Source organism: Gordionus sp. m RMFG-2023, chromosome 1 (genome assembly GCF_954871325.1).
Source record: "Gordionus sp. m RMFG-2023 chromosome 1, tfGorSpeb1-WG-v2, whole genome shotgun sequence".
NCBI classification, from domain to species: domain Eukaryota; kingdom Metazoa; phylum Nematomorpha; class Gordioida; order Chordodea; family Parachordodidae; genus Gordionus; species Gordionus sp. m RMFG-2023.
In genome coordinates, this window is record NC_088775.1 from 91,198,185 (window position 1) to 91,225,061 (window position 26,877).

At 27.9% G+C, this 26,877-nt stretch overlaps 2 protein-coding genes across 2 annotated transcripts; both read right to left on the reverse strand.

Moving 5' to 3' along the window:
- Positions 1 to 1,934: 1,934 nt before the first annotated feature.
- LOC135931632 (dimethyladenosine transferase 1, mitochondrial-like) lies at positions 1,935 to 7,025 on the reverse strand. The gene is made up of 6 exons (XM_065468871.1): positions 6,837 to 7,025; positions 6,675 to 6,793; positions 6,388 to 6,526; positions 3,829 to 4,050; positions 3,314 to 3,467; positions 1,935 to 2,374 (listed from the first exon to the last, which is right to left on the reverse strand). Exons 1-6 carry the CDS (start codon positions 7,015 to 7,017, stop codon positions 2,152 to 2,154), a joined length of 1,038 nt encoding a protein of 345 aa, XP_065324943.1. The 5' UTR covers positions 7,018 to 7,025; the 3' UTR covers positions 1,935 to 2,151.
- Positions 7,026 to 10,856: 3,831 nt separating this feature from the next.
- On the reverse strand, positions 10,857 to 25,134 carry LOC135930937 (uncharacterized). Its single transcript, XM_065467740.1, has 5 exons — positions 25,051 to 25,134; positions 16,166 to 16,190; positions 15,416 to 15,661; positions 13,263 to 13,529; positions 10,857 to 11,050 (listed from the first exon to the last, which is right to left on the reverse strand). The coding sequence occupies exons 1-5, from the start codon at positions 25,132 to 25,134 to the stop codon at positions 10,857 to 10,859; spliced, it is 816 nt and encodes a 271-aa protein (XP_065323812.1).
- Between the last annotated feature and the right edge of the window lie 1,743 nt (positions 25,135 to 26,877).

Here is a 26,877-nt window from a genome sequence, read left to right on the forward strand (position 1 = left end):
ATTATAGGTTGGTAATTTTATTATTTTTTTAAAAATTGCTATTATCTAGACTTAGCAAGTCTAACATTAACCGCTTTTATACGTACATCAATGAACAAGAATAATTAATTTTAAAAACAAATTTTCTAATCTTTAGGTCATACAATATATTAAAGGAATCTAGGAAAATAAATCCTCGAAATAAAAAAAATTAATAAAATAGGAGAAAAAATTCCAATAAATATATAGCCGATATGAAAATCCTCAAATAAAATGTTTAAAATTTTTTTAAGAAAATCGATTCAGAAGAATTATTTTCTAAGAATTATTACTGGAGATTTTTTTTCCAGGGAATGATTTTCCGCTTACCTAAAAAAACTATAGTGACACATGGGATAAAAAAAAAATTAATTTCAAGAATTTCTTATGAGAATAACTGCAAGAAAAGGTAGCCTTTACCTAATGTCATATCTAAATATTCCATTTTTTTTTTTAAAAAAAAATCAATTTTATAAAATAATTAAAACAAATAGGAAAAGATTCATAATACCCCTTCAATTTATTATTCCTTAATCTGGGGCAATAAAGTTTTTTTAAAGGACGAGTCTTAGAGCAACGCCTAAAATGAATGAATAAATATATATATATCCCGTTAACTATTAAAATAAGAAACCATTATTTTGAAATGATATTTTGTATCGCTCAATTTTTTTTTTGGCTTGCTATCATTTAACGCACCCGAAACATGCTTTCTTTCACCTAAAAAACCCAGCTGTTTTTTTTAAAAAGATGTCAAAAAAATTTTGGTCGCGTTCAAAACATCGATAAAATTTAATTCCAAAAACCAATGACATATAATAATACCTAGACTGACGATTCATTCATTAAAAGTGTACATCAATACAAATCAGCTAGAGACGCCATCTTGGTTACTGTAATAAATATTAAAATTTTAAACGAGAGCCTAATTTTATATTATATCTGATGCAAATTTTATTAAAGAATTGCCTGATCATCGAGATAATAAGAAAAGTTATCAATTTAATATTAGTTTTTAACATGAAAATAATTATTATAAAGGTTACCAAAATGGCGGGTCCAGCTGATTTGCTTTTAACGACGCTTAAAAATGCATTTTAATGAATGAATCGTCAGTCTAGGTATTATTATATGTCATTGCCAAAAACTATCAAAAAAACCCGAGAAAGAAGCCCTTTCGTTTTATATAAAATTTCAGCCCCAACACATCATCTCAGACATACGCGAGGCTTTCATTATTCCAAGTTTTATGGTAAATGTTGTGATATAATATGTTCAATTTAATATTTAAAAATGTTTACTATTCTGAGGCGATATTTAGTTATATATATATAAATCATTAAAAAAAATTACATTTAAGACATCATTATTATTAGTGTTATTAAACGGCTCGTTATTGAAGCCTATTTTTTTTGAAACGGTTAATTCAATATTTTAGCTAGAAAAATATTGTCCTAAGCCCTGGAAATTTCGATAATATATGTCCAGACCTTTGTTCCTTCAATGAGCAAAATTTTCAGGCTAGCGTAATAATTTTCTGGATGATATATTGAGTTAGCCGTTTTTAAAAATCGGCTCAAAACGAGCCCTTTAACAACACTAATTACCAGAGTTGTTAAAGGATCTAGATACAAGTATCTAGATATAAAAATGTGGTATCTGTATCTAGATAGATTTTTGATAAAAATATCTGTATCTAGATATTATTTTAGAAGATGTATCTGTATCTAGATCCATTTAAGTATCTTTTAACATCAACACTAATTACTATCTTATTTCGAATATAAATAATTGTCATACGAACCCGAAAAATTACTGAGTTTAAAATATCTACCGAATATTCTGGTCTTACGATCCCACAATTCCCCAAATAAATAAGCTATTTATCTTATTTTAAATCGAGAGGGACCCTTTATTTCATGTTTCAGAAGAATTATATATAAAAAAAAATTTTTTCGAAAAAAGTTAATACACATATAATTCTGATATTATGGTTATAATAAATAATATCTTATTTATTAAAAATAATTAAGTATCTTTATAAATAAGGAAACGTCCCTATTTGCGCGCCAATTCGTCATGGCGGTGCTAGGATATTTGAGGCTATGTATTCCCGCCAATATTTTTTTTTTTTCAAAACATATTTTGAGCCCATAAATGCTGCTGACTCTTTGGTTGCCTATAATCGTAATCAACTAAGCCAGGGATGCGCTGGACAATTTCCAAGTAGGCGTGAGCTATATCATTGAAATGCTCGTTCTCCAGCTTGAAAATTGGGGTGCTCGGGTGAATGTGCGGTAATTTATGAAATATCTCGTGGGTCATTTCGTCCTTCACGGGTAGGGGGAACAAGTTTCTTTTTTATTCATCGAATAATTTTTTTGGGGAAGATTTATATAAGAAAAGGGATAATGATGATTTATAAATAAAATCGATAGGACATATCCAATGACATATAATAATACCTAGACTGTCAGCTGGGGAGGCCATTTTGATTACCCGTATCATTATTAAAAATTTTAAACGAGAGGCCAATTTATTCCTACATAATTACGCAAACTTTATTAAAGAATTTGCCTTACCATCGAGATAATAAGGAAGCAAGTTATCAATTTAATAGTAGTTTTTTAACATAAAAATGGCGGGTCCAGCTGATTTGCATTCAACTACGCTTTCAAATGCATTATTATGAATACATCGTAAGGTGTAGGTAATTATATGTCATTGGGCGTATCGTTCAAACCGTTTTTCAGAATTCTAAATAGCTAAGTCCCTGGATAGATGTTATATTTAGATTTTTTTTTTATTGCACTTTCCACTTTCAATTCACTTTAAGTCAAAATCGATAATATTGATGCTATACTTATAACTACGTTTCTGAATAGAAGAATCTACCTCAAGATTAAACTGACTAGAAAGGAAATAATCGCTACCCGAAAATATCTAATCCCCTCTTCAAACTCAATGAGAAGGGAAAGGCATTTTCGTTGGTCTTGAATTGTGGTGTTCCACTTGAAAATTTTTTAAAGATTTTTTGAGTTTAAGAAGCGGAATTTAACTTTAATTATGAATAAATTTCCACTAGGTATATAAAAAAATAAATTTTGGCCACTTTTAAAGAGCAATACCAATTTTGGGGGTTATAAAACTTTTTTTAAGATTAACTTGGCAAATTAAATAAGCGTATGTGCAAAGTATTATTTCTTTTTCTCTCTCTTTCTTTCTTTTCTTCCCACCCTTTTCGACAATGTTAAAAAAATCTCATAATATAATGTTAAGGTGGAGGGTGACTTACTCGACGCCTCTCTTGCAAAACTTCTGACGGAAATTGAAAATGGAGGTAACGACTTTGTGAAATATATCGAAGGACATTTCGTAGGTAGGTTTTTCCTTGGGGTGAATATTTACTACGCCCACGTCAACTTGGGGCTGGGGGACACAGGCCTTTCCTTAAAATATAAGATACATATAATATATACATTTTTTTCATTCATTCGTTCTAAAAATCTTTTTTTTTGAATCACATGATGTAACTTTCAAATTCTTTAAGCTGCCTCCTAAGCTCAAGTCTTTTTAGAAATTCTAAATAGCTGCTCTGAATAAACAGAAAAAAAGGAAGTTCAAAAGAATTAACAATCAAGAACATAATTAAATCTAACTAGGGCGCAGCCATTTTTTAAAATACTTTTGCAAAATGATAATGTATTAAAAGAGGCAACTATGCTGAGTTTTTTTAAACAAATGACTGTGCTGGAGAAGCGCTCTAGAAACGATTTAAAAAAGTCATACATTCATTTGTAAAAATTATACCCAAGAAAGTGAATTTATGGTCGACATGTGCCAGAGATTGGGTTATAACTGATAACCTGGACCTTTGGTTACTGCCGGGTAAAGCTATCATCCTTTCGGCTATCTCTTTTTGGAAAGTGAGCGTCATCTTGACCCTGCCCAATGCGAAGAGGTCATTTCGGGCGTCCATTTCCCTCAGCCATCGTAGGAGTAAAGGTAGTGATATGTTGAAGGGTAAATTTCCTGTAAGAATTTATTGAATTTCAAATTAAAAAAAATATATTAATTATTTAGTGTCCTGTATGTGCCATTTTTTTAAAAAAATAACATATATCTATAAACTGCTTGTCATCTCCCAAAGAATAACCTGGGGGAGAGGGGGTGTGGGTGACTAAACAAACAGTAATCTGAAACACGGTATAAATATTGAGAATAATATTTAAAGAAAAAGAAAGAACACATGAAATATATTCATAAAATCGGCTGATCTTGTGGGAAATGCATTCCAACGAATTGCCGATCCACGGGGAAAAAATATTTTCGGTGTAGAATAACCCTATCTTAAAAATTACAGGCAATTTAAAGTTTGTAAATAAAAATTACCCACTATGCTAATGGATCATTCCGCGGCTATTCCAAATTAGAATTTGACGCACTTGGAGATCGATTTCCAAATAAACTCTTAACTTATTCTCTAAAAAAATTTTCCTCAAGGTTGCTGATCTCAAGGCTCTCGTTTGAGAAAATTCCAAAAATATTTCAATAGGATTAAAAACTGGAGCAATAAGGTAACATTGATATTTATGATCCTTTTAATAGTTTTTATATTTGGTGGAATGACAAGGGTATCCATTTTGAGGAAACAACGATTATTGGTAATAAATTATGATGATAGGTTTCTGCATAAAAAAAATTGAAAGCTCAATTAAATCTTTTCTTCTAGTGTAATCTTGTTAAAATTGGTTTCTTGTTAATGCTCCATAAAATAGAATGTAAACAGAATTTCAAATTCCTTTACCATAGAAAAGAATATCTTATTGTAATCTTATTTGATAATATATGTAAACTTGCCTTTCAATTGCATAAATCTTATCAAATCCTTTTTTTTAAACCAGTAGGCTCTAAAATCCATTTATTGTTATATTTCTGCGGTTATATCACCAATATTAGATCGATTTAAGGATAATCGATTTGCTGTCTTTCTTCCAGCATTTTCCTTTATTACAATGAATTAATTAATGATTTAGCAAATGAATATTTTGTGATTCTTCCTCCTATTTCAAAAATAAAAAGTTTATAAATTTATTGAATTTTAATAATAATTAATATAATTTCAAATAAAAAAAAATAAGCAGACGAATATTTTTTTTATAAAAATTAGGATAGATGAAATAAAATGGGGCAAAGCCCAGAATATTCTAGGCTTTAAAAAAAAATTAATTTTAAAGCCAGCCTCAAAATATTCAAAAATGTAATGTAATAAATAAAGTATCGTTATTTTATTATTTACCTTTAATTCATAATTTTTTATTATTGTTTAATATCCAGGGTCTAATATTTATATTTAAAAAAAAATTATATAAATAAAAATATATAAAAGAGTTAAGACATCCAAGATGGATATTTGTGTTATGAATCATTCCCATGATAAGAAAAAAAATGCTTATATGTGATGAAGAGTCTGATGATTTGGATGATGAACTGTCAATATTCTTCTAGAGAAAATATGCATCTTTAGAAAAGAAAACTAAAACAATTTTTAAATATTTAATTACAAAATATAATACACCCCTGCCATTGTCAGTGCCTATTAATCAGGTTTCAGTACAGCAAATGAGGTGCTGGAAAATAAATTTGAAAAACAATTCACTATTAAAATCTTTAAAAAAATATATTCTGTCCAATTTTTTTTGTTTTGTATAATAAATACATAGTGATTGATAAAAAAAAAGAAAAAAACATTTTATTTAATCTTTTTACATAGTAACTGTTACAATATTGGCGTTGCTTGTTTAGAAAATCAACCAAATCAGATTTACTATTTGTGCTTAGTAATGCAAAATGTAACGACGTTACTTTTTTGAGTAATGTATATAGCTATAAATCTCTATGCATTAAGCTGAAACCTAACTTACTTTTTTAGCAGTACCCAACAAAGTCTGGGTCTTATATAAAATATTTACTAAGGATTTCATAAATTTAAAAAATTTAGTCAACATAATATGAATTTAGTTTTAATTTTGTAAACAGTTAAAAAAAATGTAAGATCTAACACTGATCCAGATCTAACCAGTACATCTATTCCTAAAAGTTTAAAAAATTGAGGATTAAATGATGGACTTAAAAATATATCCCAATAAGCTCACTCCTCTATAAAAGGAAATTCCAAAATTAGCAAAAAAGGGATTCCAATTTAAAACCACCCCTCTTCAACTTTATTCAAATGACAATAACATTCTCATAGCTACCTAAACCTCCAATTCTATGAAAATCTTGTGTTATAATCCCCCTACCCAATCCATGGTAGAAGTTCCAAAATCAAATCATAAACTATGAGAAAAAGTTTTAATATTAAATTACCAATAATATTGATATTAGAGTCAGTTTCACTCCATGAAGTAGCTACATTTTGTGGAAATATGGAATCCATTTGAAATTTTAAAATATCTGCATGATAAATTGACATTTTTGTTTCTGATGTAACTGAATCCGCTAAAATCTTAATAAATAAGATCAATTATTTGATTGTATATGTGATTTTTTTATATACTTTATATAAGAACCTTTAAAATTGGTATAAATATATAATTATCTTACAGATTTATGAAAATATATGATTAAAGAAATAAAGAATGATTTTATATTACTTGTAAGGATGGCAAAAATCGTTTGTCTTTCTCAATAACTGCCAATTCATTAATATTATTTTCTAATATAGCTCTAGTAATGCCTCCAGGCCCAGGGCCTATTTCGCAAACATGTGAACCTTAATAAATTTGGTATATAATATTAATAAAAAAAATAATTACCTTTAAGATTCCCTGCCTGTTTTACAATTTTACGAGTTAAATTCATATCAAGTATAAAATTTTGAGCAAGTTGACGTATAGCACTGAGCTTATATAGATGAATGATATCGCTTATGGAAGGTAAAGGTGGTAAATTTTGACCATTTTTTATTAATGGTATGAAATTTTTAGTAAAAGGCATTTTTTTAAAAAAATAAAAAGTACCTTACTAAAAAGGGTTAATATTTTAAAAAAGCGAATCAGGAGGTCGATGTCAATCATTCCTATATAATTTTACCCTAGCCGCATTTATATTTAGATAAAATTAAATTCCTTACCATTTTTTTTATATATTTCTTTTTTTTAATTGTTTTCCTTTTATTTTTATAAATTATAAGAATTTCATTCCAGTGGCATAACTTCAATCTGATATCTTTGTTTCTTCATATGATAAATTTAATATTTTTAAATTTCCTCAATTCTTATATAAATACATTTTTAATTTTATTTTAAAAATTATTTATATACTTAGCTCGATAATTCCTGGGATTTTTCCTAAAATGATTAGTAATCGAATCAAAGACCCATTCAGTGTTCAATTAAATGACAACCACAATGAAACTTCATTAATTTTCTTGGATTAAAGTAGAAATGCCTGAACTTTCAGACTCAATTAGAATTTTATTTTGGCATTTTTTTGGTTTTCATTTAATGGTGATATTATGACTATAAAATTTTTTACTATATTATAGAACAAATAATAATTTTTAAATCATGATTTTAGCCAAATTATTATTTTAAGATATATAAAGTTAAATGTGTATTTAGAAATTTTTACTTTTTTAAAGGTAGATATATCTCAGGATATAAGCACAGGTGAAAATTTAAATTATATATTTTTTTTAGAGCTATGCATATACTTAGGGTTGGCAAATTTTTAGAAAATTATATCCTGATACAGATACAGAAACTTTTTAAAATTTTGAATATAAAATACAAGATACTAGATACTTAGTAAAAATTTCAATAAGATTTAAGATACAAAATGCCTGTATCCTATTTTTTTAAAAAGTATCTAAGATACAAAATACTTTTTTAAAAACTGTTTTCAACAATTTTAAAGTGATTTAAATTAATTCTGTATTAATACAATTAAAAGGAAAAAAAATATATATGTATTTTCATCAAATTTTATAAATTTTTGATTAAAATAATTTTATAATTTGCACTATAATATTTTATATGTAAGCTATAAATGAATAGTATTTCAAAAAAATTTTTTATAGAGGGATGAAAATATTAATTTATCTTATTTAACTAAAGGTTGTTGTATAGGTAATTCTGAACGAATTATTTCTTTACATTTTTTTGTTCGGAGTACTCATTGCCACATATGTTTATTGTTTTTTATATCAATTGGTAATCAACTGGAGATTAGAAAGATTATGGGGTTTTTAAATTTAAGATAAAAGAAGTTAGTATATATATATATATAATTAATTGATTTAATAATCAAAATAAAAAGAGAATAATTATCTTTATTTAATATAAAATTTACAACGTTAATAGAAATAAATTTTATTAAAGAAAAAGTAACAAAATTTATAAAATTTTTGTCACGTTAAAGTTAACAAAAGTTTTTTTTTTGTTTTCTTTCTTTCATTTTTTCTTTTTTTTTTGTTTTTCTTTATTTTAATTTTTACAAAACTTCAAAAAAGATGATGGAAAATTTCGGACAAGTTTCATATTAATTTGCGAAAATTTTAAAATTTTGATATTTTTTTAAAACATTTTGGACACATCCTAAAGTAATATTTTGCTTGTTTATTGTTTTGAACAATTTTTTTATATTTAATATGATCTTAAAAATTCCTAAATTATGCGTTGCATTTTTAAAAAAATATAGTTTTTCTATCTTTCTTTCTTTCTATCTATCTATTTTTTTTTCTTTCTTTCTTTCTTTCTTTCTTTCTTTCTTTCTTTCTTTCTTTCTTTCTTTCTTTCTTTCTTTCTTTCTTTCTTTCTTTCTTTCTTTCTTTCTTTCTTTCTTTCTTTCTTTCTTTCTTTCTTTCTTTCTTTCTTTTCTTTCGTTCTTTCGTTCTTTCGTTCTTTCGTTCTTTCGTTCTTTCTTATTCATTCTCATTTTTTTTTATTTATCTACTATATCAGAATTTAAAACCTTAACTTAGCATCTCATCTATCAACCATATAATTTTTAGCTAAGTTTATAAATGGCAATATTTATTTGAATAGAAAATTTTTCTATTAAAAAAAATCGATATATTAAGTTGATATATATATATATACACAATGATTTAAATAATAAAAGAGTTATAACAATTTAAAAACACATCAAGTTGCTATTTGATTCCAGCCATCTTCAGGAAACATCCGTTAGGACGAACATTGAATTTCTCAAATTTTGTCAGGTGTCAAACTTTGCTGGAAAAGTTAATAATCATTGATCACTCATAAAAATACCTACCTAGGAAATTTATTAGCCTTCGGTCGGGCAAGAAGTTTTTCTTAATTTTTGATAAAATCACAATAACTAAATTATTCCCATCCCTACCAATACAAACATACTTATGTTGTAAAAATAATTGGTAATTTAAACAGCATGAATTATATTATAATAAATTCAATGGATGTGTATCATTATATTTATGTGTTTCTAAAAATAAATAGTAAATTAGAGATCTGCATCCCGGCCTGTACGGGCTTAGGTTCAGCCCGGGCCTAATATTATTTTTAAAAAATTCTGGCCTTTAAAATATATCTTTTATCAATTTTATGTCGAATTTTTTATGTAAAGTATAAATATTTAATTTTATTGGTAGAAACTCGACGCCATATGACATTATATCTTTTATTTTCGGTATAATAATTTTTTAAAAAAAATTTAGATTTATAATTTTTTAAAAAATAATTAATTACTATATATCTAAGGGTTAAAAGTTTGGAAGTGATGGACAAATGTAAAAGAGTAAGGCTAAAACTTCAATGGGGCCATGAGGTTAGAGCCAATATGAAGGAAATATAAATTAGATAAAAGAGATAGCACGAATAACATAAAGTGGAGAGAGATATTGAAGGAGCTTACCACCAGAAAAGGTGAGAACTAAAAGGAAAATTTTATTTTAAATAAATTCGGGTCAGGATAGCAAATTATTTCTTAAATTTCTGGTTCGGGCCTGACCGCTAAAACCTAAAAAAATTTCGGGCCGGATCGGTCATCTAAAAATAGGCCTGATGCAGATCAGTATAGTAAATTATTTTTATTCACATTTCTTATCCATAAAAACGTAGAGAATTTTTTTTTTTTAAAATCAAAGAATTTCTAAGCCATTTTCAACCATTAAATCCAATCTATTTAACTTATACAAGTGCTTAAAATTTATGAATATTAAGATAACATACTTTAATATTATATATAACTAGGGATCAACTATTATACATCTTAAAAAAAATATAATTATTACAATTTGTTTAATAATATTTCTTTATTTTATACTTATTATCATTATAAACATAATTCAAATTTAAATTTCATATTTGATTATATATATTTAATTTTATTATTGGAGGACAAAAAAAAACAATAAAAATATAAAATATAATTTTAATCACATTTATAAATATCACTAGTTTTGTATCGATCACTTCAATTATCATATCGGCGCTCGAGTATTAGAGTGCTCTATCTGACACTTAAAAAATTTATAAGTTTATATGACTCTTAAAATTGAAAGATTTTATATAAAACATCTTCTATAATATATTGTCGAATAAGAACATTGTTTCATTATTAATTCTCTTCAAACTTTGACGGCGGATATACCATATTTACAACAAATAAAGTTAGTTGTCAGATAGAGCACTCTAATTCTCAAACTTTCTTAAAAAAAATACAATAATAATCATAAAACACGAAACCAAAATAAATTTATTTTTCGCGCCAAAATAAATTGTAAAATAAAAAAATGCGCTAATTTATTTTTTTTTTTTAAATTTTTTAAAAAAAATTATGCATTCGTTTTTTTAAACACATTTGACTTCCCGATCGCCGGCGTAAAATCTTGCTTCACATTGAAAACAATTGTGAGATCTACATTGGGCTCGCGGGTACAGGTAACAAGTGGCGTTAACGCAAGGGTCGTGATAACACGTCGTTTCGGGAAGCTTCGCGTCGCAATTGCACGTATATCCGTCGCATCCTATTTCGTTCAGTCCGTCTTTTTAAAATACGATATTTAGAAAAATGTAAATAATTCTTTTATTTTCGATTAAAGCGGGGGTCCTAAGACATTTCTTGAACAATTGGTTATTACTATTATAACTATTAGATAGGCTTATTTTTTTTTTAAAAATCATTCTCAACAGAATTTATTCTCTAGCAGGAAGTCGAAATTACACCTTTCCAAGCTTATTTCGAAAAAGTTAGGATTCATGTGCTCAAAAAAAATATATGCAGTGTCGTGATTGACGTTGGAGTGTGGATAGGTGTCAATCAATCATTATTAATATTTTTTTATATCTTTATATAATATTGGCTAAAAATATAATTGCAACATTATTGTCCCTGGTAATGAATTGATATATAATGTTAATTCCAATGTTTCAAATTATATATTTGAGAATGTTATATAAAGATATAAAAATTTCGAAAATTATTGATAGACAACTCTCCACACAACAACGTCAAATCACAACATGCAGTTCGTTAGATCCTATAATAAACGTTAATTCGAACATCATGGTTCTTCATTCATATTAGTCTAGCTCTTGATTCGCCTACTCGAAAACAATATTTTCGCTTTCCAGCTATCATCTTGGCGATCTAGTTTTATTTTGCCTAAACTGTTTTAAAAAAACAACTTTTTATTTGACAGAACTTTATCTGGACCTTTTCAAATAAATACTGATGTCCTCCAATGCTATAAAATCTCTTCCTACTTATTTGAGGTTACACAATTGCGTCAAAACACACGATGATTGATATGCTCAAATATACCACCAAACCGAGGCCTAAATATTAATTCACAAAACAAATGACAAAGCCATAGTTAATTCTAACTTATCCATATCAATATTAAATCTCTGAGGAGTAATATGCAAGAGAACTTAAATATCTCGACATCTCCTCAATCGATATAGATTACATATTTCATTCTTTGCGTTCAATACGGATATCAGTGTGCTACTCCGATGCTAAATAATGGAATTGATTTTTTTATATTTAAATTTAAATTTGTATTGATAATTTATGTAACTTTAATTGGTATTATTTGAATATAACCTTATTTAATATGTTGATGAAAACTTACGATTATTTTAGCTTTGTAACCTTGCGTTTGTTTAAAATATTTTTGTAATATATTTTGATACTTTTTATTATTGTTTAATCAATTTTGTATTTAACATGACTTCCTTTCCTTTCCTATCCTTTCCTTTCCTTTCCTTTCCTTTCCTTTCCTTTCCTTTCCTTTCCTTTCCTTTCCTTTCCTTTCCTTTCCTTTCCTTTCCTTTCCTTTCCTTTCCTTTCCTTTCCTTTCCTTTCCTTTCCTTTCCTTTCCTTTCCTTTCCTTTCCTTTCCTTTCCTTTCCTTTCCTTTCCTTTCCTTTCCTTTCCTTTCCTTTCCTTTCCTTTCCTTTCCTTTCCTTTCCTTTCCTTTCCTTTCCTTTCCTTTCCTTTCCTTTCCTTTCCTTTCCTTTCCTTTCCTTTCCTTTCCTTTCCTTTCCTTTCCTTTCCTTTCCTTTCCTTTCCTTTCCTTTCCTTTCCTTTCCTTTCCTTTCCTTTCCTTTCCTTTCCTTTCCTTTCCTTTCCTTTCCTTTCCTTTCCTTTCCTTTCCTTTCCTTTCCTTTCCTTTCCTTTCCTTTCCTTTCCTTTCCTTTCCTTTCCTTTCCTTTCCTTTCCTTTCCTTTCCTTTCCTTTCCTTTCCTTTCCTTTCCTTTCCTTTCCTTTCCTTTCCTTTCCTTTCCTTTCCTTTCCTTTCCTTTCCTTTCCTTTCCTTTCCTTTCCTTTCCTTTCCTTTCCTTTCCTTTCCTTTCCTTTCCTTTCCTTTCCTTTCCTTTCCTTTCCTTTCCTTTCCTTTCCTTTCCTTTCCTTTCCTTTCCTTTCCTTTCCTTTCCTTTCCTTTCCTTTCCTTTCCTTTCCTTTCTTTCTTCACAATCATTTTACGTCTAACAGAATAGGAGTTCACCGAGTAGAAAAAAAAAGGGATGATAGATTAATTATAAACAACACCTGACTAGTCAAAGATCTAAACTAGTTAAAAACAGGGAGAATTAACCAAAATACGATAATTTATATTGTGCAGGTGATGATTATGTGAGTATGTAAAATGAGTATTTTAAATAATATTATTTAAAATAAATATAAAGGAACGGATACTCTAGGTGCCTAAACTACTCTCACACTTCTTTAAATAATTTTTAAAAACATTACCAAACGTATTTCTACGCTTCAGTTCTCCATATTCCTCGTCACAATCCACCTTCTGATATTGGAACCACCAGAAGGCGGAACATTTTTTGCACGCGTTAGGATAACATTCGGCTCCTGGGTAACCTTGGCAAACCCCGTTGTTAATATCTTCCAAGCCACCATTGGGTCTACTGACTCTATTTTGATTATTAGTATTGGTATCGCAAACTTCCCAGTAACAATCCACCAATTCCGAAACGTTTTCACATCCGTAGTGCAATCTGTAGTCTTAAATACGTTTTTGATGGAAATATTATTTTTAACGTTATAGCTCATTGTATTTTTTTTATAGTAGTCAATCAATGTTTTTCTTATTTGTATTGTTAAAATTCAAAATAAAGGAATTGTGTTCGAATCTAAATCAATTTCATTGGCTGTAGTAGCCGTTATTGAAAATTTCTGTTACTTTCACAGAGCAGCCATGGGAGGTGAATAACGGTAAGCCAGGCCTTTCTAAAAAAAAAATTCGGACTCCAAAAATAAACCTTCACTTCTCCAATCATGACTATAGTTTCATCTTAATTAGGGACTGCTCTCACATTTCGTCCAAATGCCAGTCAATTAGTGTTGTTAAAAGACTCGATTTTAAATAAACGGCTAACAAAATATTTTAGCAAGAATGTAGCTGTTTGTCATTGATGATAGAAAGGTTTGGACATCTGTCGATGAAATCTCGGGGCTCGCGTAAAATTTAAAGTTAGCAAAATCGAGCTCTTTAACAACACTATACCTTTATACAGCTGACTCCAGTGAATGTATGTATTGATGGATCACTGGGTTTCATGCTATTAGTTCTAATATAACTATGATTAGCATTATGTCGATCGAGTTACATTTTCGAAGGTCTGAAAAATTGTAAAAGATTTTAATAAATAGGAAAGTTATATTTTGATATCCTTTAATAAATATTTTTCGCATACAATTTTAAATAATCTTTTTTTTTTCTCCCTTCTTTAAACAAAGATTGAAATTCAAACCCCTGACGATATTAAAAGGGCTTTTACCAATTACAAATCATTATTTATATATTACCTTAGGTTTCTTAGATGTAATTTTTGTACTTTTAATTAGATCTATTAAACATTTATGTAACTACCTTGAGCTAGAATAAAAAATTGCCCTCCTATGGCTAGTAAATATAAAAGTCGAATAGAGCTAACGAAAAATAAAAGTTTTTAAAGATTCCTTCCTTTACTTTCTTTCTTTCTTTCTTTCTTTCTTTCTTTCTTTCTTTCTTTCTTTCTTTCTTTCTTTCTTTCTTTCTTTCTTTCTTTCTTTCTTTCTTTCTTTCTTTCTTTCTTTCTTTCTTTCTTTCTTTCTTTCTTTCTTTCTTTCTTTCTTTCTTTCTTTCTTTCTTTCTTTCTTTCTTTCTTTCTTTCTTTCTTTCTTTCTTTCTTTCTTTCTTTCTTTCTTTCTTTCTTTCTTTCTTTCTTTCTTTCTTTCTTTCTTTCTTTCTTTCTTTCTTTCTTTCTTTCTTTCTTTCTTTCTTTCTTTCTTTCTTTCTTTCTTTCTTTCTTTCTTTCTTTCTTTCTTTCTTTCTTTCTTTCCTTTCTTTCTTTTTTTTCTTCTTTCTTTCTTTTGTATAATCAAGTCTTCGATAAAGTATCCACAAATTTCACCATTTGTAATTATATTTACACCCGCTGCGTCTGTATTCATGGATTCAACGGTAATAGATCAAGATAATATTATTGATTAATAAAATCGTTTTTCCATCTTCTTCATCATAACAATCTAGGTTAACTTTAATTACAAACGCGAAAGGAGAAGAAAAAAACAATTTTAATTTTGGAATGAAAGAGAAGAAAGAAAAGAAAGAAAGAAAGAAAAGAAAGAAAGAAAGAAAGAAAAGAAAGAAAAGAAAGAAAAGAAAGAAAGAAAGAAAAGAAAGAAAGAAAGAAAGAAAGAAAGAAAGAAAGAAAGAAAGAAAGAAAGAAAGAAAGAAAGAAAGAAAGAAAGAAAGAAAGAAAGAAAGAAAGAAAGAAAGAAAGAAAGAAAGAAAGAAAGAAAGAAAGAAAGAAAGAAAGAAAGAAAGAAAGAAAGAAAGAAAGAAAGAAAGAAAGAAAGAAAGAAAGAAAGAAAGGATGGAAGGAAGGAAGAATGATTTATATTACCGAATAATCCAATGATCTTGGCCGGAATGATTCCACTTTTCCTAGGCTGAAATTCTGGAGCTGCATAGGCATCCTTAGAGTTACAATCGAATATCTTTTCTCCCAACCACCAAATGGCTGAACACGTGCACATGTTGTTGTAACACTCGATTTGCGTATTATTGGAGCAAGGGACAGCCCCCACACAATTATCGATGGTACAATTGGTCTCAAGGCTTTTGGGATCGCAGCCGTAATACGTTTTATCTTTTATTTTTATAATTTATTTATTATTTATAATTTCTTTTCTTTTCTTTTCTTTTCTTTTCTTTTCTTTTCTTTTCTTTTCTTTTCTTTTCTTTTCTTTTCTTTTCTTTTCTTTTCTTTTCTTTTCTTTTCTTTTCTTTTCTTTTCTTTTCTTTTCTTTTCTTTTCTTTTCTTTTCTTTTCTTTTCTTTTCTTTTCTTTTCTTTTCTTTTCTTTTCTTTTCTTTTCTTTTCTTTTCTTTTCTTTTCTTTTCTTTTCTTTTCTTTTCTTTTCCTTCCTTCCTTCCTTCCTTCCTTCCTTCCTTCCTTCCTTCCTTCCTTCCTTCCTTCCTTCCTTCCTTCCTTCCTTCCTTCCTTCCTTTCCTTCCTTCCTTCCTTTCCTTCCTTCCTTCCTTCCTTCCTTCCTTCCTTCCTTCCTTCCTTCCTTTTCCTTTCCTTCCTTTCCTTTTTTTTTCTTATATCTTTCATTATTCATTCTATAATATTCATAATTATTTTAATTTTACCTATTTGAGCTAACGATATACCAATCTATTATTAAATAAAATTATATCTCATTTAGGAGTTATATATATATAAATATATATTCCTATTGTATATATATATAATATGAATATTTTTTAAATAATGCTTATTAGAATGAGAAACTCAAAATAAAGGAACAAGAATGAAAACTCAGAAGAATACCGGAACATTTACGGGGTCTGTTCTGAATGCTTCAGCAAGAATATCTAAGAAACAATAAAAAGATGGATCCGATTTTTTTTAAAAAAAAACTCGCCTGACTGAAAGAAGTGGCTAAATATTTTTTTAAAAAAAAATGACGCGTTATTTACCGAAAATTTATTTTTCATCATTTGAATGACACCTTGTCATATAACAAACTCTTAATTTATTACCTTTTACATCAATAGCTCCACGCAGACATAATTCATATATTTTATATTGTTTTAAAAATCGTGTTCACAAATGTAACTAATTTATTTAAAAAAAAATATGATGGTTATCACGACAAATGAACTAAAATATTTATAAACTAAAAATGCGAAAATTCGATTAGCAATTCGTTAATAGCGGTGTTGTTGTTAAAAAGTCAGATTCAATTTTTAAAAAACGGCCCGATTAATATTATAAATGACATATAATAATATCTAGACTGACGATGCATTCATAATAATGCAATTGAAAGCGTCGTTGAATGCAAATCAGCTGGACCCGCCATTTCTGGTAATCCATAGAGTAATTATTTTCATGTTAAAAACTTACTAATAAATCGTTAACTTACTTCCTTATCTCGATGATCAGTTTTTTAATAAAATTTGCGTCAGACATAAAGGTATTGGCCTCTCGTTTAAAATTTTTATGATATGGGCAATCAAAATGGCGTCCCCAGCTGTTTTTTTATTGATGCGCACTTTTAATGAATGCATAGTCAGTCTAGGTATTATTATCATGTCATTGGATTATAACCAAAAAATAACATTACCACAAAAGATTTTGCACACAGCTGACAAAAAGTTTGAAAAAATGGACCCTATAATCGTTCTTTTTAACAACACTAATTTAATAGCGTTAAAAGGTTCGGCAATTTCTTTTTCTTCCAACAAATCAGATGGTACCCCGCCGTCATTTTTTTAAGGTTTTTGAACTTGCCCAGCATTTTTATATGCCTATGCTCCAAAAAATATTGTTGCATTCAAGGGTAGGGACAGTATCGCGATTACATGTATTTAAGATACAAATACTTTTATTTTTGTATCTAGAATATATGTTAGTATCGGCAATGTGTTTATATTTACAACTTTTATATCATTTCTTTGGTCGCGTTTTTTTAAATTTTGAAAAAAAATCTGATTTTACCGGAAATACAGTTCATCATGTTTGGAATACCTATCTTATGGAATTGCAGACAATCTTTGCTGATAACCTTTGAGCCATTTATAAAGTTATATAAAAAATTAGTGCTGTAAAGAATTTAAAAAATAAATAAAAGTAATTTTATAATACAATAAAATATGTTTTTCTTTTTGTTGATATTTTTTTTTAAGAAAACAATATAAAGTAACGAGTAACGTTTTGCGTTTGCCGCTACTCAAAAAAATTAAACGCGTTACCTTTCGTTACCTCTCTAGAAGGAGGTAACAAATGGCCTTCCTTTTCTTCAAAAAAAAAAGTAGCGTCGTTAGTAACGACGTTACTTTTTTGACGTTACTTTTTTGACGTTACTTCACAACACTATAAATATGGAAAATCTAAAATTACGTTTAAATGTTCATGAAAAAAAATTGTCCGAAATTCATGAAGATTTGGTATTCCAAACATGATGGAACGCATTTCCGTTAAAATTAGATTTTTTTAAATTTTTTTAAAACGCGCTCAAAAAAATGATTTAAAGTTAAAAAAAAAATAACACGTTGGTGGAAGTAAAAACATTGACGATTATTTTTTCAACGCGTTTTTATTTTTAAATTATAAATTTAAAATTCTGATTTTTACCTATGCTTTCTTTCTTTCTTTCTTTCTTTCTTTCTTTCTTTCTTTCTTTCTTTAGAATACCTCCATCTACGAATTTTCAGAGACATTTTATAATTTTATATAACAAATCTATGGGATAAATAAAAAAACTAATATAAATTATATTAAGTTCAAAAGTTGAAGGCAAAATTTTTTAAGAAAACCCCTAGATGTAAGTTTTTCTAAATTTTGGAATTTTCTCCCGGGAAAATCAGATTTTATAAAAAATTTTAAATATCGCTCTCAAAAAAAAATGATTTTATAAGTTATAATAAAAAATAACACATTAAAAATTGAAAAAAACGCATTGAACTGGAAAAAAACACATTAAACTGAAAAAAACACATTAAACTGTAAAAAACACATTAAACTGAAAAAAACACAATGAACTGAAAAAAACACACTTGCTGTTTTCACCTATTTTAATCAAAAAATGAACGACGTTCAGACTGAAAGCGAGACTTGAAGTAAATCAAATTCTTTAATATTAATTAAGATATTTATTAGCAAAAAAAACATACGGAAGAGACTCTCCATATCTTCTATTCATGTTCATTTTTTAACCATATTTAAAAGGTAATGCTTCTTCGAAATATCTTTCCAAAATCAATAATAAATTTTTAAGGGGCAAATGCCAATTCTGTTGCTCAACCAAAAAAAATAAAATATCTCCCTCCAATTTTATACTCACCCCCCCCCCCCCCCCTACCATTTTATCTCCTGTATCTTTTGCGAAAAGTGCCTGCCTTCAATTTTAACCGTCAAATTATGTTACGCTGTCAAGGGAGCTCCTGGTAATGAAAATAACATTTAATTTTTCAATTGTAATTCCGTAAACTCGTATATTTTAAGATAGTTATTTTATAATAAATTAGAATCCTTAAATTTATCTGCCCTGTAAATGTTAAAAATACACTTACACTTCATCCTAAAATGTATGGGCGTTTTTCACAAATGCCACCCATTTTTAGTTAAAGATTAATTGTTTTTCCTCTAATGTTCCTTGTTTTAAACGTTTTTTTTTAGATAAAACATAGCTTTTTTATTGGTAATTTTTCTAAATAAAAATAAGAATCAAAATTTTTGGATTTCGATACTTTCTTCGTTATTTTTTTTCTTCTTTTTTTTAAAAAAATGTATTTGTATTTATTATTCAGTTACTTTTATTTTTAATATATAATTTATTTATAAAAAAAATGTGTGCCCAACTTAATAACAATGTAGTCATTAAAAGTGTGCATCAATAAAAAAAACAGCTGGGGACGCCATCTTGGTTACCCTAATCAATTATTAAAATTTTAAACGAGAGCCTAATTTATTCCTATGTTTTACGCAAACCTTAGGAAGCAAGTTATCAATTTAATAGTAGTTTTTAACATGAGAATAATTACTATATGGGTTACCAAAATGGCGGGTCCAGCTGATTTGCATTCAACCGACGCTTTCAAGTGCATTATTATGACCGCATCGTCAGTCTAGGTCTAGGTAGTCCAACTCCTGACTACATCATAATAAACCTTTGATTTATTAAACATGTCACTCAGTATTTTTTTATCGACAAAAATTTCGAACAAGTTCACCCCCCCCCCCTACTTTATTGTTATGGCTTCACGCCATTTTAATAAATTTAATTAAATTAAGACTTCACTCACGTATATATTGACTAGTGCGACCCAGAATATTGACATAGATGAATAAATATTCATAATTTTAAAAATAAAATAGATGAAAATAAAAAAAATAAAATACACTTTAAAAATTAATTTATTATATAAAAAAAAAATATTTTTTTTTAAAAAAATAAAATTCAAAAAAAAATATAAGAAAAGAAAATAATTTAAGAATAAAAAGAAATTATTTAAATTAAAATAGAAATTATTTATTTTACTTTTTTTTATTTTATTTATCTTTAAAAATAAAAAATAAAATAATGAACTCAATATAAAAAAGAAAGAAAGACATCGGTGACAAAAATATTACACTTTTTTTTTGGGATGAAAATATAAGAAGATAATTTTCGCGACAAAGGTCGCCTTCGTTCACCTGTATATTTTTATAATTCTTTATAAATGAATATATTGACAAAATTCGTTAAATTTTTTTATGATTTGGCTAGTTTGAAAATAGAAGACAGTATGACAATAATAAATAATAATATTATATAAGATAAGATAAAAACTCCAGAAGCTATAAATAACATTATTTTACCCTATTAAATATTATTTTTTTTCGAAAACATTTTTAATTTCAATAAATCATAAAATATATAAATTATTTTATCGTGAAGGTTTTTCTTTCTTTTCTATTAAAATAAGTCTGATTTGTGGAATGGACAGTGGGAGGCTTGTATTCGCCTCCCTTGGGGCAACGTGGTCTGACTTATCGGTGAAAAGTCCTAAGTAATGAATGTTATTACACTTAAAAAACGGCCTAACACCAATATTTTAAGCCAGACCCTGCTAGATTATTTCGCTAAATAGGTGTCTTAGAATCTTTGTGTTCATCTATGAGCAAACTCTTCAGGCCTGTGCAATATTATTCAGGATAAAATATGGAGTTAGCCGTTTTTAAAAAAACGGACTTAAATCTAGCTGTTTAACAACACTCTAAGTAATCCCGACTGCATAGAATATATTCGGAATGCGTCAACATATACAATGTTCAGCTCCTACTCTTTCCGGCCGACCTTTGAGGACAACAGTTTAAACCGGGGTTTTTTATGGTCCAGAACGGTTTTTTGTAAAAAAAATAATAAATTAATATTCAAGTTTGCTTTATATTTAACTTCAATTAATAATACAATTATTTTTACCTATCTCTCTCTCTTTTTTTTGCATATTTTATTTTATTTTAATTTTTTTTTCTAGAGGAGTTATTTTAAATGTTCTTGTCGCGAATTTTCATTTTGCAATATCAGACGATAATAAACAAGAATTAAATTAGATTTTAAAAAAAACGTACATTCCAGGATCGGTTTTTTCCTATAGGACCACTACTGATCTTTTTAAAGACAGCAGATCTTGTTCGGGTCAAATACCGGACCGTGGTCTTCACTACTAACAGGTCCACACCTAGGGTAATAATATTATGATTTTTTTTTAAAAATTTTATTTTCCATATAACGCGTAAACTCTTTCTTTATTATTTATTTCTTTAGTTTTTTTTTATTTTTGAATTTTATCCAAACGCTATTATTTATAAATAATTACGGCAAAGTATGTATTTAAACAACTTTTTAAGAAAGTTATTAATAAAATATGATGGAAAATGTTTGGCAACAAAATCATATTGTTACTTTTAAATCAACTAATTATGATGCTCGTTTTCTAGTGGAGTTAAACGGCTCGTTATGAGCCGATTATTCTGCTGACTCAATATTTTAGACAGAATAATCTTGCCATAAATCTCAAGATTTCGCTAATAGATGCCTTGAAACTTTGTACCATCTATGAGCAAAAATTTTCAGGCTTGGGTGACATTATTCTGGATAAAATATTAAGTTGGCAATTTTTTAAAAAATAGTCTCGAAACGAGCCGTTTATAACAACACTACTCCTTTCCTTGGGACACGTGTCAATCAAACCGAACTTCAAGTTGTGTTTTTTTTTGTTTTGAATTATATTAAAGAATAAATAAAATTTTGTTCGAAAGTTTAGTTGGAAAACATTGCCAAAATGCCAGTCATTCATATTTCCCAAAATGGAATAAAGAGGATGTAGTCATTCAAATTAAATTTTTTTTATGTTAAATATAGGCAAAGTTTTTTAAAAAAAACTAAAGGTTTGAGAGTTCAGATATTTATAATATTATTTGAATTTCCTTCCCAGATCTCTGCTAGGACCAAAGATCCCAACGAAGGATTTTACCTACTCCAAAGATTAGCCATAAACATAGTAAAATACAACTATCTCAGCTGCTTCATTTTTTCAATATACGAAACCCCCCTAATTGAACATCCTTATGCATATAGACTTTGCCCATTTTGCTGACTATTATAATGTTAACGTTAAAAAGGGAACTTGTATCTCAATCAATAAAAAATAGCAAGAATTAATGACTTTATACATGTGTGATTTACTAATATTATATTTTTTTTTTTACTATTATCATATTATTAATAGCTTATCTAATATTTTTAGCTGCATTTTTATTATCTCTCTATATTATACAAAAACTGGATTATTTTATGCTTAAAATTTAGTGGAAAATTAAAGATTTATTTTTAAAAATTTATAATAAATTATGCTAAAAAGAATTTTTTTTCAAATATTATAAATTATATACCACGAATTTAGCATAAACGCTTAATATATTAGAATTTTTTACTTATAATTGGTTTATTTTTTTACAAGAAAAATAATATTTTTTATAACCTAAGGAGAAGAAATAACGTGAGTTCAGAATTCAATGCCAGATTTTTATCATTTAACATCAAAACTCTCTTTAAATTTATACAAAAACTGGATTTTTTTTTGTAAAAAATCTATTTAATCTTTCTATAACCATTCGTTTCTTTTATATGTTTAGCAGAGTTGTTAAAAGATACTTTTTAAATGAATCTAGATATAGATAGATCGTCTAAAATAATATATAGATACCGATATTTTAATCAAAAATCTATCTAGATACAGATACCACATTTTTATATCTAGATTCTAGATACTTGTATCTAGATCCTTTAACAACTCTGATATTTATATATTAATATATTTTTTTTAAAGAAAAAGCTTATTTGCTTTAAAATGTAAGTGGAAAGTTAAAGATTTGTTTCAAAAATATATAAATAATTAGGCAAAAAATTTAAAAAAAAAAAAATTTATACATATACCACGAAGCGAATTTAAGCATAAAAGCTTTATATATTAAAATTTTTTTTTAACCCCTTTAATATTGGTCTATATTTTTTAAAGAAAAATAATATCGTTATATAACCTAAAGAGAAGAAATAATGTTTAAAGAGTTCAGAATTTAATGCCAGATTTTTATCATTTAACATTCAAAAACTCTCTTTAAATTTATACAAAAATTGGATTTTTTTTGCAAAAAAAACGAAATATTTCTTTTAGTTATTTTTATGTATTTATATATATATATTTTTAAATTTAAAGTGGAAAAATTAATTTAATATTAATTTTGCGAAAAAGAAAAATATTTTTAAACCATTATGAATCATATACCGCCAAATTTAAAGCATAAACGCCTTAATATATTAGAAAATTTTTTTTTGCATCCTTTTAATATTATAGGATCTATTTTTTTTTTTATAACACAAAATTAAAGATAAGAAAATTATGCACAAGAAATCCATTAATGGGTGTTTGACTGGCTGGCGACTTATTCAGGTAAATTTTTGTATAACAAACAAAATAATTGTCTCAACTTAAGGAAAATTTATATTATTTTTGGGGACTTAAAAAAAAAGGAGAAATATTTTGTTAATTTTTTACATATAAAAAAGAGGATAATTATTTTTATGTTAATGTAATTTTTTGTTGTTTGAATATATATAAATATATAAATATATAAAAAAGGGAAGACACTTATTTTCCTTGAGGGAGTTTTAATTTAATTTTTTTTTTGTGTGTGTGTCAAATAAATTTACGGTAAAAATTGTTTTTATTCTGGTCTCATTTGGGCCATTTGGCTTTCAGAGGAAAATGGATAGAAGAAGGCGGGAATGAAAAAAACGCCTTAATTGAATCTTTGTTAAACCTCTAGCGGAGCGTCCATGTGATATCTTTTAAGATACAAATATTTTGTATCTTTTTAATTAAGATACTAGTTGTATCGGTATATTATGATATATTAATATATAAAAAGAATATGTTTAAAAACTTGCCCCCCCCCACCCCACCCCACCCCACCTGGATCTATTGAAAGTTCAACCAGGATAAAAAATATTTATTGAAAACTGAATGGGAAATATTTCGCGGGTTAATTACATAGGAATTCCCGGCTATTTACCCAACGCTCACATAACTAGTTTATAGTTGGTAAAAAATAAATATTTTCATCTCTCAAGGAAGACGCTGAATGAGATTCTATCGATGGTGGAATTTCAAAAATGATCCAGTTTATTTTCCAGCCTAAGGAATCAGCTCGGATATCATCTTAAAACGGGAAACAAAGAACAGCTCCTAAGACTCCACACGGTAAATAGGAATATCATTTATATATTTCGGGGAAATTATACATTTTTTTGGGCGCAAGGGGGCAAAAAATTAATTAAAATGTTGTTTTCATTATTTTAAAAATAAAATGATGAAATATGGAATCGGTGAATGATCCCTCCAAAATATATTTTTTTTTAACCCTCGCGATTTGTCGAGATATGATGAACATATTCATCACGTGACTCACGTGATGTATATGTTCTTCTTCCAATTGGTAGTTTCGTTTTTTATGGGGGTGATCTTCGACACGTCCACGAGATTATAAGAAAAAAATAAATATGGCGCGAGTGAGTTTTGACGGGATATGATGACGTATACATCACGTGATTTGTTTATTTTTTTTTCCTATTAGTTTCGTTTTTTATGGGGGGGGGGGGGGGTGGGAGGAGTCTTTGACAGGCGACGTGAATAATAAGAAAAAAAAAATATGGCGCCAAGTAAGTTTGATGACACATTTTGATTTCATAAATTTTTTTTTTGAATTTATAAATGCAGAAGATATTTGACTTTTATTTTAAGGCTTGGCAAAAAAAAACAGACCTTCAGGAATTTAATATTGGAATAAAAATGTCAAGAATACTAGTTTCAGTTTTCACTGGGAATAGGAGCAATCTATCCGTGGGAGATGTGGGTTGGGGTAAGGGGTTGGAAGGCTGTTAGCCCGTTGAATCTAAAGGTAAAGGCGCTCTCTCAGGTCTTCATACGGGTAATGGAGGATAAACGATTTCATATGATCTAGGATTCTCGTAAGTGTTAGAGGATAGTGTCAGGCAAAGGTTTCCGGTCATAAAGAAACCTCTTCAAATACAGCTGTAAACAGCGTGGACCTTAAGAGTACGGGCTATCAATGGGACGTCTCGTTGAATAGAGAGAAAGGCGATGGTGGGGGGGGGGGAGTGATAGATGAGCAACTTGGCTTAATGCCAAGATTGAACGAAGGTTCTTATAATATTAAACTAAATATGTTTTTTTTTATTCTAATTGTCAAAGCGATATTATTTGAAAAGGGAGTAAAACTATTCTTATTGCATTTAATAAGTCAGGTAAATTGCGATGGGCGAGTTTTTATATGGAACCTGTATCTAGATATAAAAATGTGGTATCTGTATCTGTATCTAGATCCATTTTAAAAGTATCTTTTAACAACTCTGGAAAGCAGTATAAAAAAAATCCATCAGAATCAAAAAAAAGGTACATTTTCGTTCAATCATGATTTTCTGAAATTATTTATTATTCCGGTCATGGTTCGTATCTCTTAAGTCAATAGCCGCTTATTCATTTTCCTACTCTGATGTTTATCAATCATAGCCCCAACCTGCCCATTAAAAATTTTTCTATCGTGGGTTTCAATGTAACGTTGCAATCATTGCGGCTAAATTATTAATCTTATCTAAAGATTTCGGCCAATTTATTCTTTAAAAAAAAATCATATGGTTTTGGACATAGGGGTATCCTGGATTTCGTTAAAGAGATGGTGGGGGGGGGGAGAACTATTAGGTTGGGGCTTTCCCGCCATAAATATTATTTGGAGATTTTTTAGGTCCACTTATTGTAGGTCTTTGGCTATATTGGATTTTTTTTAAAAAATAAATCTCGGTTTTCACTAATTTTTCTCTCTAAAAAATTTTTAAGAATTTACAAGTCGTTTATTTTCAAATTTTTATTAATTTTATTCTGCCTTATAGTGATATATTGGTTACATGTTTGTAACTTTATAAGGTTTAGGGGGATCGTTTTTTTAGTAACGATATATTGTAATAATATATTGTATGTTGTAGATTGGATAACGTGATTTTATATGTTTTAGATAATGGATTTACCTTGTATATAAAAAAAAGAAGATGTATTATTTATCATCAGTTAACTTTTTTTTATAATAAAGAATCGTTTTAAAATCTTATATTTAAAATTAAATTCTTTATATTGAGCTAAATCCCGACTAATTCCTAAAAATTCTAACGTACAAGTCAAGCTAACACCCCCGCTTGTAAACAGTAAACATTTTTTATGGGGAGAGTAGGGTTCTGGGCAGTGTTGTTATAGGCTTCTTTTAAAAGTATCGCGATATCGCTACCGCTATTTATCAAAAAAAAGTAACGCGCACGTGCTATTATTATAGCTAGCGTTTTAAAAAAAAGTAGCGCGCTATTAGTTACTTCAATAAAAAAAAAGAAGAAGTAAACTAAAGCTACTTTTTACCTTAACTTAAGAATTTTTTTCTTAAAAATATTATTTTTTTTTACCCATCTCTATTTTCCACAAATAAAATAATTTAAAATTTAAAATATATATATATATAATTATATTTATTATTGCATATCAATAATTATAAAATTTCCATTCAAGATCTTCAAATCAAGGTCCGGTCCGAACCCGAGGAGGGTTCATTTAAAAAAAAAATATGATACGGGCTGGGCCGGGTCGGGCTATATCAATTTAAATATCACGCATTTTTATAATCGATAAATTTTAAGATTCTTGCTGCAAGAAAACAAGGCACCAATAAACCGGGGCCGAGTGGACAGATAATT

Coding starts and splice junctions, on each gene's coding strand:
- LOC135931632 (XM_065468871.1), bottom strand. CDS start 7,017: ATGCCTTTTACTAAAAATTTCATACCATTAATAAAAAATGGTCAAAAT. Junction 6,794..6,836: donor ACAGGCAGGGAATCTTAAAG/GTAATTATTTTT, acceptor AAATTTATTAAG/GTTCACATGTTTGCGAAATA. Junction 4,051..6,387: donor CTCTAATATCAATATTATTG/GTAATTTAATAT, acceptor AAATTCTTACAG/GAAATTTACCCTTCAACATA.
- LOC135930937 (XM_065467740.1), bottom strand. CDS start 25,134: ATGACCGGAAACCTTTGCCTGACACTATCCTCTAACACTTACGAGAAT. Junction 16,191..25,050: donor TCGTTTATCCTCCATTACCC/GTATGAAGACCT, acceptor ATTTAATAATAG/ATTGGTATATCGTTAGCTCA. Junction 15,662..16,165: donor TATATCGTTAGCTCAAATAG/GTAAAATTAAAA, acceptor TAAAAATAAAAG/ATAAAACGTATTACGGCTGC.